At 33.6% G+C, this 12,668-nt stretch overlaps 1 protein-coding gene across 1 annotated transcript; it reads left to right on the plus strand.

Annotated features, from left to right (window-relative positions):
- Positions 1-3,957: 3,957 nt before the first annotated feature.
- Positions 3,958-5,001, plus strand: LOC142639213 (heterodimeric geranylgeranyl pyrophosphate synthase large subunit 1, chloroplastic-like). The gene has a single exon (XM_075813342.1). The coding sequence runs from the start codon at positions 4,036-4,038 to the stop codon at positions 4,999-5,001; it is 966 nt and encodes a 321-aa protein (XP_075669457.1). The 5' UTR covers positions 3,958-4,035.
- Positions 5,002-12,668: the final 7,667 nt, after the last annotated feature.

Below are 12,668 nucleotides of genomic sequence, written 5' to 3' on the forward strand. Positions count from 1 at the left end.
CCCTTATTCTGAAGTAATTTCTGCCAACGAGATGTGAAAATAATAAGAATAATGGTAGCAACATAACAACTCAATTAAATTAGGAGAAATTAGGTTTCCTTACCAAGAACTAGATAGTATTAAAGCATAACTGTAATAAATTGAAAGTACTAATGAAAATTTATGAACATAATTTTCATGCTAACAAAAATGGAACAATTATTGTCAGTATTTACAGTCACGTTTTCTTTTGTATACATCTTAATTAAAAAGAATTTGACACAATCATATGTAAAAAATTATAAATGTAATTTTTTTTTTTTTAATTTAGTAGTTGGTATGCAACAGGAGTCCAGTATCAATCCCCTGCACTTCAGTATATAGAATAGAGTAAATAATAAATAGTGACTTACTAAAGTTATATATTTCCTTCAATTACATAATATTTCATCCTCACATTTCTAAACATTAACCAACTATTCAATAAAAATTAGCAAAGAATAAAAGAGAGCTTGAAGGCAATCAATTATGCCATTTCTTACCTTCTTTTTATCAAAATGCGGGTCATCTTCAGATAGCTCAAGAACTATTGCAAAGTCATCATCAGTCTCTTTGACTTTATTAGATAATGGTGGCTGCAATGAACAAATACATTATCAATACTAAGATTCTTACTCATTTGAAAACATAAAAAATCAAGTCAACAATATTATGGAAATAATAGCAATAAAACATTATAAGCTGTGATTGTAGGACATAAGTGGAATTCCCACAATCATAGAACACACGAGCGAATGCACTCACACTAAGAGAACAAATTTTAAAAACAGAAATTAGATTACTAGTAGTTTATATAACATGACAGCATTCATATCATCTTTCATATGCTAATTTCTTTCTTCAATTATGATAACAAGTAATTCTGAATTATTTTGCAAACAAGTATCACAAAAAGGAGTTTAAAGATACAATCGAAATAATTGCATTATGGACCCATATATTAGCTTCAAATCAACTTTACAAAAATCACTTCAAACAAGAATCAAAACAAATGCGTGTGTATAACGTAGGAAACCTTTCTAAAGAATAGTCCTTTGGGCCTCTAGCTAGTAATCCAGGAATATGGATTTTTCCTTCTCTTGGTACTTCTCAAAGATCATAGTTGTAGTTTAAATTTTCAAGTACTCCACCTCTACTGCTCAGAAGAAAATTATTTCAATGAACTTTGCTGCAAAATCATGATTCAGAACAGAGGACTTAGTCTTGCGATTAACTCTACAAAGGATTGGTGAAAAGAAAAGGTCTTCTAGGTATTGATGTCAGTGCAAGGCAAGCTAACTCACAACAAAACCTATGAAGAATTACATTTATGCATGTGCTAAAGGAGATTGGAAGCAACTTAAAATTGTTTCAGTAACAAGATAGACTAGTTTCACACAAGCATAAAAAATGAAAATGATTTTTCACTCCAATGGAAAGACTACCAATTTATATAACTGACAGCCTTAAAATCATTCAGTTTCTGAGGAGCTACATATACCTCTACAACATCAATAAAATCCTGCTTCTTGTGAAATGCGCCAACCCATTGAGTGCGATCTGCAGTCCTGCCAACCAAAGAAAATTAACACAAGAATCTGAGATTTTAAGTCCCTATTTTCTTAGCTGCATGGCATTATTTTCAGAATACAATGTGACGGAAACAATTGTAAGAATAAAATTCCACAGCAGCTCAAAACAAAATTACTGCAAACCAATTTAGGAAAGGAAATTGTAACAAGTTTGTGAAATTCCAATGAAAAGGAGATCTTCGTGCAAACTTTGTTTGAAATTCAAGTGCAAGTGATCTAATTATTTGTTCCACTCATCTTCCAGAAGCCCAATCACCATGTTTCACAGGAAACTTATAAGTCTAAGCAAACAAAAAGAAAAATAACAGGACTAAAATGAAATATGAAAAAATTTCCCATTTAATTGTATTTTACTTCATTTTTCGTGAATTGAAATTAGTCTAGTACAGTAAAACCAACACGTAATTGAAATTAAACATACTGTGTTTGAGAAAAGAGCTTCTCCAAGTCCTTATTCCTAAGATCACCCTGCAATAAAACCAACACGTAATGTAACCAAAAGCCAAAAACCTCAAAACGCCACCTTTTAGTTGCCAAGAAACTGTTAAATTTTTTTTAAAGAAAATACAAATCTCCCTAAAATAAAAAAATCTCTAATTTCTAACCTTCTTTTCCCTCATTTTCTCGGTAACCAAACAAAACAGAAATTTACCAGGTGGAATTCAAGATTCTGAGAACGCTTAGGGCCGAACAAATCACTAACCCTATCAACAGCTTTGGTGACGGAATTATCAAGATCGTCGATGATCGAAACCCTAAAGCCTTCATTCAGAAGCTAAACCATAGTGTGAAAGCCAATGAAACCGGCTCCTTCGGTAACCAGAATCGTCTTTTCCGAGAAATATCAATGGAGAGAATGAGAGAGAGAAAACAAGAGAGAATACCAAAAATTCTTTGCAAAGTTCTACTAGGTAATTTCCAAATTCAATTTTTTTTTCTTGGGAAACAAACAGAGAGAGAGAGACCTGTAATAGAACAAAGGGGCGGAGGGGAGGGCCCTGACTATCGTCGGAGATAGGATCGCCGACCACCGCGCCTCAACCTATTGTCGGAGATGAGATGAGCTCCGAGAGAGAGAATTTACTAAGAGTTCTCATTCTCTCCATTGAACAAAATGAAAATGAGTTTTCTAAGAGAGTGAGCAAAGACTTTATTCGAAAATTAGTTTTTTGAATTCTGAGCTTGTGTGAGAGAGAGACTTTATTCCGAGGGTTGTGTTAGAATTCCGTTGAAGAATGTAAAAATTTGGAGGAAACAATTACGCGCCAATTTAGTGTTTTAGTTTATTTCAAGGGTTTTAATGACCATTGTAAGAAGATTAGTCAGATTTTAATTAGGCGCGCCAGTTTTTAGCATTTGTTTCAACCATTTTCAGTGAACCCTTGGAAAAAATGGGTTGAAACAAGTCATGTTTTTTGTAGTGTCTATTAGCTCTCTTGGTGTTGATATTAGCTAGGCAGGATAGAATTTTCACTTAATTTTGACCTTGTTTTTTTTTCTAAGTGAGAAAGGGCGGGAAATACAGGTTACTAATGGGTCTCCATTTTACAGATATAGGGATATATTCTTCTTCTTTTTTTGCTAAAATATAGGTATATATTGTGGGAGCTTGCCACTAAGAAGATCTCATGGGATAATCTCGATCAACTCAATGTAAATATTGTTTTCAAATTATGTCTTAGAAATAATATTTTGATTCTATTAATTAGTTTAGATATTAGACATCCAAAACCTAAAGATCTCTCTAAAGCAAAAAATTCAAATAATAGTTATTTTATACCGAAATCGTGTTTTAGAAACACTTTTTCAATCCACGTCCACATATAAATTTGGATATTAAATATTCATCTTTAAGACAGGAACTCACTATTATTCATGTTATTTAGAAATCGCGTTTTTAGAAATCGTATTTTAAAACATGATTTCAATTCTACAAATGAGCTGCTCAATTGTGATTTATGAATGCTGATCTTATTCCAATAATTATGACTTGGAATTCCAAGTCCTCCCAAGTACTCCCTCTAGAAGACTATATATAACACGGTAGAATTTTCTATTGCAAAGAATCAAAGATTCCTAGGGATGGTAGATGTGGAAGATTTAAAAAGAAGTGAATACTTTTCTTCTTTTTTTTTCTTTTTTTGAGAAAAAGGTAAGTAAGTGAGTACTTTTTTTTTTTTTTTTGGGTATGGAGTAAGTGAATACTTTTTAAGTCTCAAAAGTCACGACTTCTTTAATCTTTCTTAGGAAATTTCACTGCACGCGTATATCTGTGTTAGTATATCTAGAGTTGTCACTCCAATATATGATGTTCAAATTATAAGCTAGCTAGCACTCGATAGAGTTTCTCTAACTCCTCCTTATCTTAATTTTGCAGACTGTGATAGCCACCCCCTCACTCTCCCTCAAAACTTCCAGAAAGAAAATGAGCTGTGCAATGGTCCTTTCCAAGGAAATTACTCTCAAAGGACATGAACATGAGTCAAAACCCACTTTCAACTTCGAATCCTACATGGTCCAGAAAGCCATTTCCATCAATCAAGCCCTCGACGCAGCCATTCCATTCAAAGGTCATCACAATAAGATCCAAGAAGCCATGCGCTACTCCCTTCTTGCCGGTGGCAAGCGAGCCCGCCCTGTCCTCTGCATTGCTGCCTGTGAACTCGTAGGCGGCACCGAGTCCATAGCCATGCCCGCTGCCTGTGCTATCGAGATGATACACACCATGTCATTGATCCACGACGACCTTCCTTGCATGGACAATGATGATCTCCGTCGAGGAAGGCCCTCGAGTCACAAAGTTTTTGGTGAAGCTGTTGCTGTTCTAACCGGCGATGCACTTCTAGCCTTGGCGTTCGATCACATAACATCAGTTTCCACAATGGGTGTGCATCCCACAAGGGTAGTTCATGCGATTAAGGAGTTGGCCAAGTCAGTAGGGCACGAAGGACTCGCTGCTGGGCAAGTAGCAGATATAAGTTCAGAGGGTCTCTCAGTCTCTGATATTGGATTGGAACAGCTTGAGTTCATCCATCTGCATAAGACTGCAGCATTGTTTGAAGGGACAGTAGCAGTGGGAGCTATTTTGGGAGGTGGGTCTAATGAGGAGATTGAGAAGTTGAGGAGGTTTGCGAGGTATATTGGGTTGCTGTTCCAGGTGGTGGATGACATTCTTGATGTGACAAAATCGGCCCAAGAGTTGGGGAAGACTGCAGGCAAAGACTTGGTTGCAGATAAGATCACATATCCGAAGCTAATGGGGATCGACAAGTCTAGGGAGTTTGCTGAAAAACTGAACAAGGAAGCTCAGGATTCGCTCTCTGGGTTTGATTCAGTGAAGGCTGCGCCATTGTTTGCTCTCGCGAATTTTATTGCTCACAGGCAAAACTAGTGCTTAGATTACTCTCTTCATAACAGTAAAGTATAAAGTATATAAAGGTTATGATTTTTTTTTTTTAGGGAAATAAAGGTTATGAGTTAGTATGGTAATTCCATCGTTTATCTCCCAAAAAAAAAAAAAGGTATGGTAATAAGTTTTGTTTTAAACTTTCAGTTACTTCTAATAATAAGTTGACTTGATGATAAAAAAAAAAAAAAGAAGTTAACTTCATGTAAAATAAATGAAAGAAAAAAAAAATTATATATATATATATATATATATATATATTAGCTCATCATGCTAAGTTTGTTGATGATTTTGTGACATCGGCTGAGAAACCCCAGTTTCTTAGAAACTTCTATCGCACAGGATGTATTTTTGACTTCTTTTAATGAAATGCTGCTGTAATTTCCTATCAAAATAAATAAATAAACCGACCTTATGGCCAAAAAGAAATTAAAGCTTTTTTTTAGAAGAAAAATTAAAGCCTTTGATTGTTATGGAAAATTGTTTGTTTATTTTTGTTTGTTTTTCTTATTATTTATTTATTTAATAAAATATTAGAAATATGGCAAATTGTAATGATCATCGGCAAATTGTATTGAGATTCTTATTACATACTTTCACTTGTTTCTTGAAGCGTGTAATCTACATGTACAAATTTTTAGGGTAGAAAAAACATTAAGATCTGATCTCGAAAGAATAAGGTACATGTTTTTAAATCACATTAACAAGTTAAAATTTAACTCAAAGTGCAAGTGGTAAAAGAAAATGCATATGACAGACAAAAATTTTAACAAATTATATGTTAAGAAGATAACTTGGAATTGATTATCAATAAAAGAAATATAACTTGGAATAAATTTAACAAGAGATGGAGAAAGGTACGAAATTGATACCCTTGTTATTTTTCCAGTATAAACTTATCGATTTTAAATCAGAGATATGAACACCAAACTTAATCAAATTTAAAAGAATAAAGTGTATTTCTGTTGGAAATAAAACAAACTATTGATGGGCCTTTCTTCAGTTACTCTCACAAATATCCACACACTACTTAGTGTGTAGAAGAGACTCACACTCACAAATTAAATAAAGAGAGAGAGAGTGGAGAGGGAAGAGTTAGAACTCTTTAAGGTTTTGTATTTCTCTTCAACTCTTGCATAGAATTTGACGGATGAATGGGTTTATATAGTACACCATCCAACCTTTAACTCTCACTACATTTATTTTCTAACTCTTACATTCATAAATCTCACACATAACTTCAATAAACTTCCCACTACATTAACTTATGAAACTCACTTATTTATGAAGGATTAATTACAAACAAGTTTAACTTCTAACAATTTCAACCAAATTCTTAATACTTTCTCAATACTCAAAACTAATATTTATCCCATAAAAAAAAAAAACCCAACCTTTAACTTCTTATAAAATAGTGCCTAAGAGATGATTTCTCACTAAAAATGTTAACTAACACACTGGTGAGGTCCACAATTTTTTATAAAACAAAACAAAAACCAGGCTTGACTAAATCTTAATTTAAGAGTTTCTTTCAACTATCAGATTTAGGATTTCTTTGACTAGACTAAAAAGTATGTGGAAAAATAGCATTTTCCATTATTTAGTTCAAATAGGAAATGGAGGAATGAAAAATGGACGTACGCCAGGGTGCTTTCCAGTAGGGCTCACAAAATTTAATATCTCCAATATGGGGAGAAAAGTGGGTGAGTCATTTTGGGTCACCCAACCCACTTTCTCTCTGCCTTTATCATTTAGTATCTTCTTCTTTTCTTCACTTTCTATTAAAGAAATAGATGCATAACAATTTTTAGTTAGTCAAACTATTTTTATTTTGTGGATATAACATGAATGAATAGAGATAGAAACTAAAATAATATAATAATTGTGATGTGTCAATTTAACTCATTCAACTATTCAAGAAAAAAAATTACATAATTCAACTAACCACATTAATTTTTTTCTTATATATAAATTGGATGGGTAGATAAATATATATAATATAATAATATTGTAAAGTTGTAATTTACAACTACTATGTGTTGGGTTTAATTCCATGCCAAATTTGATTGTAATTTTATTCAATCTTTTGTACCCTGTATTTTATGTAGGATTTATTTGTAAGGATTGTGTGAGAGAGAAAGAGTGTGAAGACTCAAGGCATCTATTAAAGACAAAAGGAGTTTTGCGGGTAGCTCGCGACTAGCCATCCCGTGAAGTGATGCATGTGTCCAGCACATGACTAGAATGCGAAGAGTCAGGACATGATGGAGATAGCTGGTTTTCACTAGTGTCTCACAGGTAAGGCCTTCTCGCGAGATTCCCGTGAAACAGTCTGTGTTGCTATTTTGTCATATCTGCTCCACTATATCCTCATACATACTATATATACCATCATTACCCACATATTGAGTAGAGAGTTTTTCAGAGAAGAAAACCCTAGCCACAAACCCTTGAAAGTGTGAGATTTTTATACCTACAATTCTCTACACCATCCATTGTGGTTTTCCTCTACTCCTACCTCTCCATTTCCAAATCCTTGAGAAGTTGATAGCCCAAACACTTACCACACCCATACTATGTGTCTAGTGACGTTTTGGTGCTGCTGGGAAGTATTAGAAGAAGCCAAGCTTTGACGGATGCAATCGAGCGCATTGCGGGATCCGGAAAACTAGACAAGACGCGGTTCCGAGAAACCTTGTTGAAGTAGGAGCTTGGAGGGTCTCTTGTTATTTCGTGTATCCCAACTTATTGTCTAGTGGATCGATTTACCACTTAGAGGGCAGTGGAGAGATTTTTCGCCGAGTTTTTCGGTTTCCTCTTCGATAACACATCGGCGTGTTATCTTGTGTTTGCATCTCTCTTCTCTACTCTTTTAGCTTTCATTTTACTATTGTGATTTGTTGAATATGACTTAAAGTAGTTGTATTGTTTGTTTGCTCGCATTTACTCTATTCCGCACTTAGTTTAAGTTAGAATAAAATTAACCGAGCCGTAATTTTTTTTAATTTGGGGTCTAAACAGCTCTTGTGTTTTTAACACAAATTCGAGCTTTCAAATATAATAATTGAGATGTGTTGATTCTTATAAGATATCACTTTTACTATAATTTAAATGATAACATTTTTTTCTTTTACATGATAATTGAAAAAATAACTTACTATGTACTATTGAAAAAATTAGATTTTATGTAATAAGAGTATAATAATAAATTCATACAAATTATATTTTTTTATAGCTCATTTTTTTCTTCTCAACTAAATTAAAAAAAAATATTTACTTTCTATTACTTCACTTTTCTATACTCTATACCCAACACAAATTGAAAAAAACTAAAATCTTTCCTTCCTCTACTTTTATGTTTTTCTTGCATTTGTTAATATATATATATATATATATATATATATATATATATATATATATATATATATATATATTTCCATCATTCCATTCCATCCAAATCAACCCTAAAGTTAAGTCAACAATACCGGTGGTTGCAAAATTCCATTCCATTCAAACTTCCATGCATTTCCACAAGCCTAATGTATTTAAAATTCCACTATTCTAAACTTCCATGCATTTCCACGAGCCTAATATTTCTATAACAACTATACCGCTCAAATTTAATTTTCAAAATTTCTTCCTTCATGTTTATTTTTTTCTTTCTTTACCCAATAAATCACCATGGTCTAGGGATGGCAATGGGGCGGGGTGGGGCCGAAGGATGGGATCTTCGCCCCCGCCCCGTATAGATTTTTTTTGCCCCATCTCCGCCCCGCCCCGCATGACAAGGAAAATTTCTTGCCCCATCCCCGCCCTATAAGGCCCCGCGAAGCCCCGCCCTACACCGTAAAACTTTATTTCTTGTTAATTTTCCCTATAATTATTACCATTTTTTCAAATAAAATGACATGTTTCAATAATAAAAATATACTTGAAATTATAAATAAATTTATCTTATCAAATCAAACTAATTTTTAGCAAAAACTAAATAATATTATCTAAATGTTTAACAAGACAATGTCACAACAAAAATCTCATAGTATGACACAAAAATCTCATATTATGTTAATGATGAAAAGTAAGTTCAGAAAGACATATGAATCATGAATGAAAATACAAAAAAAAAAAAAAAAAAAAGAGTTAAAATTGGTACCTTATTTCCAACTTTGCTTGAGAGAAAATAGAGGTAGAACCACATTAGGTAGAATAAAATAAGCTGATGATATTTTTGTTTAAATAGTAGGATTTTAGAGTATGAAAAAATTACAACTTAATCCTTATTATCGCGGGATGGGGCGGGGCGGGGTGGGATGGGTCTAAAAAGGGTAAACCCATCCCCGCCCTACCCCGTGGTGCGGGTCTAAAATCTCGCCCTATCCCCGCCCCATCACCTTTGCGGGACAGGGAAAACCCGCACGGGGCGAAGCGGGGAGGGGCGGGTCAAGCGGGGCGGGGAAAAATTGCCATCCCTACCATGGTCCATGTACTAGGTTAAATCATATAGGATCAACTCATATTATATTGTGAATAAATAATTAAACAGCATACTCGAAAAAAAGGAGAAGAAAATCAGACTATCTATATATATATAGGTAGATCCACCTATCTACATCCTTCCTCCAACTTTCTTACGTACCCTTCACGATCACAGTCAAATTCTCTCCCTTATCTTGCTTTCCTCACCACTTTGTTTCCTTGTCTCCTCTCCAACTATATCCTCTTTATGGTTGACCCTCATCTCGATATCAACAAAGTCGCCTCTAAAAACTAAGAGCCTAAACGAGGTGGATCGATCAACTCATTCTGCTGGACGCCTACCCCACCAAAGCAATTTCAATTGCAACAGCTTATACAAACATACTCAATATCTAAAAATTAAAGTGTAATATTTATTGTTATTTCATTCCTGTTGAGTTACATTATCAGAGCATTTCAGTCCAATTTGATTCATTTAGGTCAACTTAGGTCACTTCGCCCAGTTCGGTTTAATTCAGTCCATCCGGTTCATTTTGGACTTGGGCCTTAAATTTATTCTTTTTCTAAGTTGGCTTTTCAGTTTTTGATTAAAAATTATATATATATATATATATTTATATATATTCTTAATATTTGGATTATAAAGTATGATATTTTTATTTTATTTGAGTCAAACTCTTTAGTTTTTAGCTAAAAATACAAACAAATTACTCATTAGAAATTAGAGATACGAGTCATAAAAAAGAAATAAAAATGATAAATATTCAAAAGATTATCTTATTCAAGTTTCAATAATATAGACTATAGTGATTAAGGGTCCTAATAAGGATAGTGGGCTGTGGGCCGCACCCGAGGACATCAAAGAGCCCGAAGACAAGCACGCATTAGTAGAGACAAGTAGATTACTAGGCCGAGGAAGAGGTTTGATCATAATGAACAAGTGACGTTGTCCGAGGAGCAATCCTTCATTGGCCAACAGAGTGTAAGCCTAAAGTCCGATCACCTATCAAGTACTGGGCAGTGGGCAATCGTGCTTAGGAAGATAAGCTTTAGAGAGAGATGAGTAAACAGAGAATTGAGAAATGTTTGGAAAGAAAGCTACTACCACCGCATTGAATGCTCTACATCTAACCCCTTGGCCGCATTAATGTGGAAGTGATACCTGAATAATGACTTTCAGCCTTACAGCTACCTACAAAGACTTTCGGAAGGTGCTGGTGAGACAAATATCAAGGGGATTCACAATCTGATCTACACGTGGAAGGCTGAGATGAAAGAGGGGAAGGGAATATAAAAGGGAAGGATTCCACTACAGGGGGGATCATTAGAAATCCATAAAAGAAATCACTGTGTAACCAAGAATTTGAATATTTGCATTAGTCTAGGAGAAATATATAAGAACATATCATCCTCAAACCTAACCGAGGAGTACCTTTTCTTTTCAAACTGTTTGTATTGCTCATTCGAACGCCAACTAGCCTATTGTGATCTATATTCTAACTCATTGAACGTTTAGTAATATACTCACTCTCTATCAAATTTATTGTTTTGGGCTCAATGGGCTATTGTCCAAATCTCTTGGGCTGTGGATCGAAACATGCCATTACATAGACATTTAAAATAATAATAATAATAATATAGACATTATACTTAAATTCAATTTAAAAAAAAAAAACTACAATTCTAAACTTATATAATAATTAAACTTAGTGTAACATATTAAACTTACATGTATTTCATGGAATGGGGGTGTGCATTTTTTTTAATATTCTTGAAAATGTTCAAATTAGTTAACCAATTATGGTACATTTTTTTTAAAAAAAAGTCTTTTTTTTTAAAAAAAAAGTCATTTTTAATGACATTCTCAATTTATATAATAAAATATTATAATTATGTAATTTAAACCTTTTTATTAAATTATGGTTTTCATATATATATATGATAGGCCAAAAACATATTGACCCCTTGTGATGAATTAAATTGATTAATTAGCAAAGTTTATTAATTAATCAAATTAACATGCAAACGCATGGTAGCACAAACAAATCACCAATAAACTAAAGTGCAGTGGAAAATAAATTGACATGGTGATTTGTTTACGAATGGGGAAAACCTCCAAGGCAAAAACCCCACCGGGTGATTTTAAGGTCACCACTCTCGAGAATCCACTATTATCACAACAAAGCGGTTACAAGTAAAAAAATCTCAGTACCTAATACCAACCTACAGTTGAACCCTTACCCCAATACCCAATTGGACTTGTTCTGTAGTGACAATTTCTTCTTTTCAATGCACGGCTCCTAGTACGTGACTAACCAATTGCACGGATCTCAGTACGCAACTTCAATTACCAACTTGAGAAAGATGTTGGCTGCAAAATTCTTTAGTTCATCCTCACAATAAAGAACAAGAAAATGCTTGGTTACAAAACCCTACGGTGTAAAGACATAACAGCTTCTTCACAAAGAGATGAACTAGGGCAAACTTTGTCTTCGGTCACAAATTGGTTGAACAGACTTTTCTCAATACTTGTGCAACTTGTGCTTACTTTGACGGCCCTTAAAATAATTCTTTTATATGTAGGTTATGAGAAAAGAAGGCCCAAAGACATATCCACGGATTAGAATCAAAACAGTACTGAAAAACTATTTTTCTTAAATCTCGACAGCTAGAGGTGTTGAGGTGCTGTCGAGCCACGGGGCTGGAACAGCTTCTTAAAGCTCGATAGATGTAGCTGTTGAGCCAGTTGTCGAGCTTTAATGAAGAGCACTTCTCAACTTGTTTCTTGGACAAACTTGCATGACTTTAACACTTGATCTTGAAACCTTATTTCTTGAAGTATCAAAAACATCCTAAATCTACCCAATTACAAGTAAAGTGCGTTTTGTCAAAGGATTCGCCAATTATATAAAATAATGACATATGTTCTTAACAATTGAACCATATATGTCCTAACAATATATATATATATATATATATATATATATATATATATATATATATATATATATATATATATTATGTGTTGTTGTTGAATGCAAAATAAATTATATGTTTCATTACATAAAACTTATAAACATAGAAAATACTTTTAAATAACACACGCACTATTTAACTTACAAATTTAACGTTATATTTTTTAAAAACTAAGACATGGGTATGGCGGGAATAACATT

This window comes from Castanea sativa, chromosome 6 (genome assembly GCF_040712315.1).
Source record: "Castanea sativa cultivar Marrone di Chiusa Pesio chromosome 6, ASM4071231v1".
Lineage (NCBI taxonomy): Eukaryota > Viridiplantae > Streptophyta > Magnoliopsida > Fagales > Fagaceae > Castanea > Castanea sativa.

Excerpts from the sequence above, each read along its gene's own strand:
- LOC142639213 (XM_075813342.1), top strand. The coding sequence starts at position 4,036 with ATGAGCTGTGCAATGGTCCTTTCCAAGGAAATTACTCTCAAAGGACAT.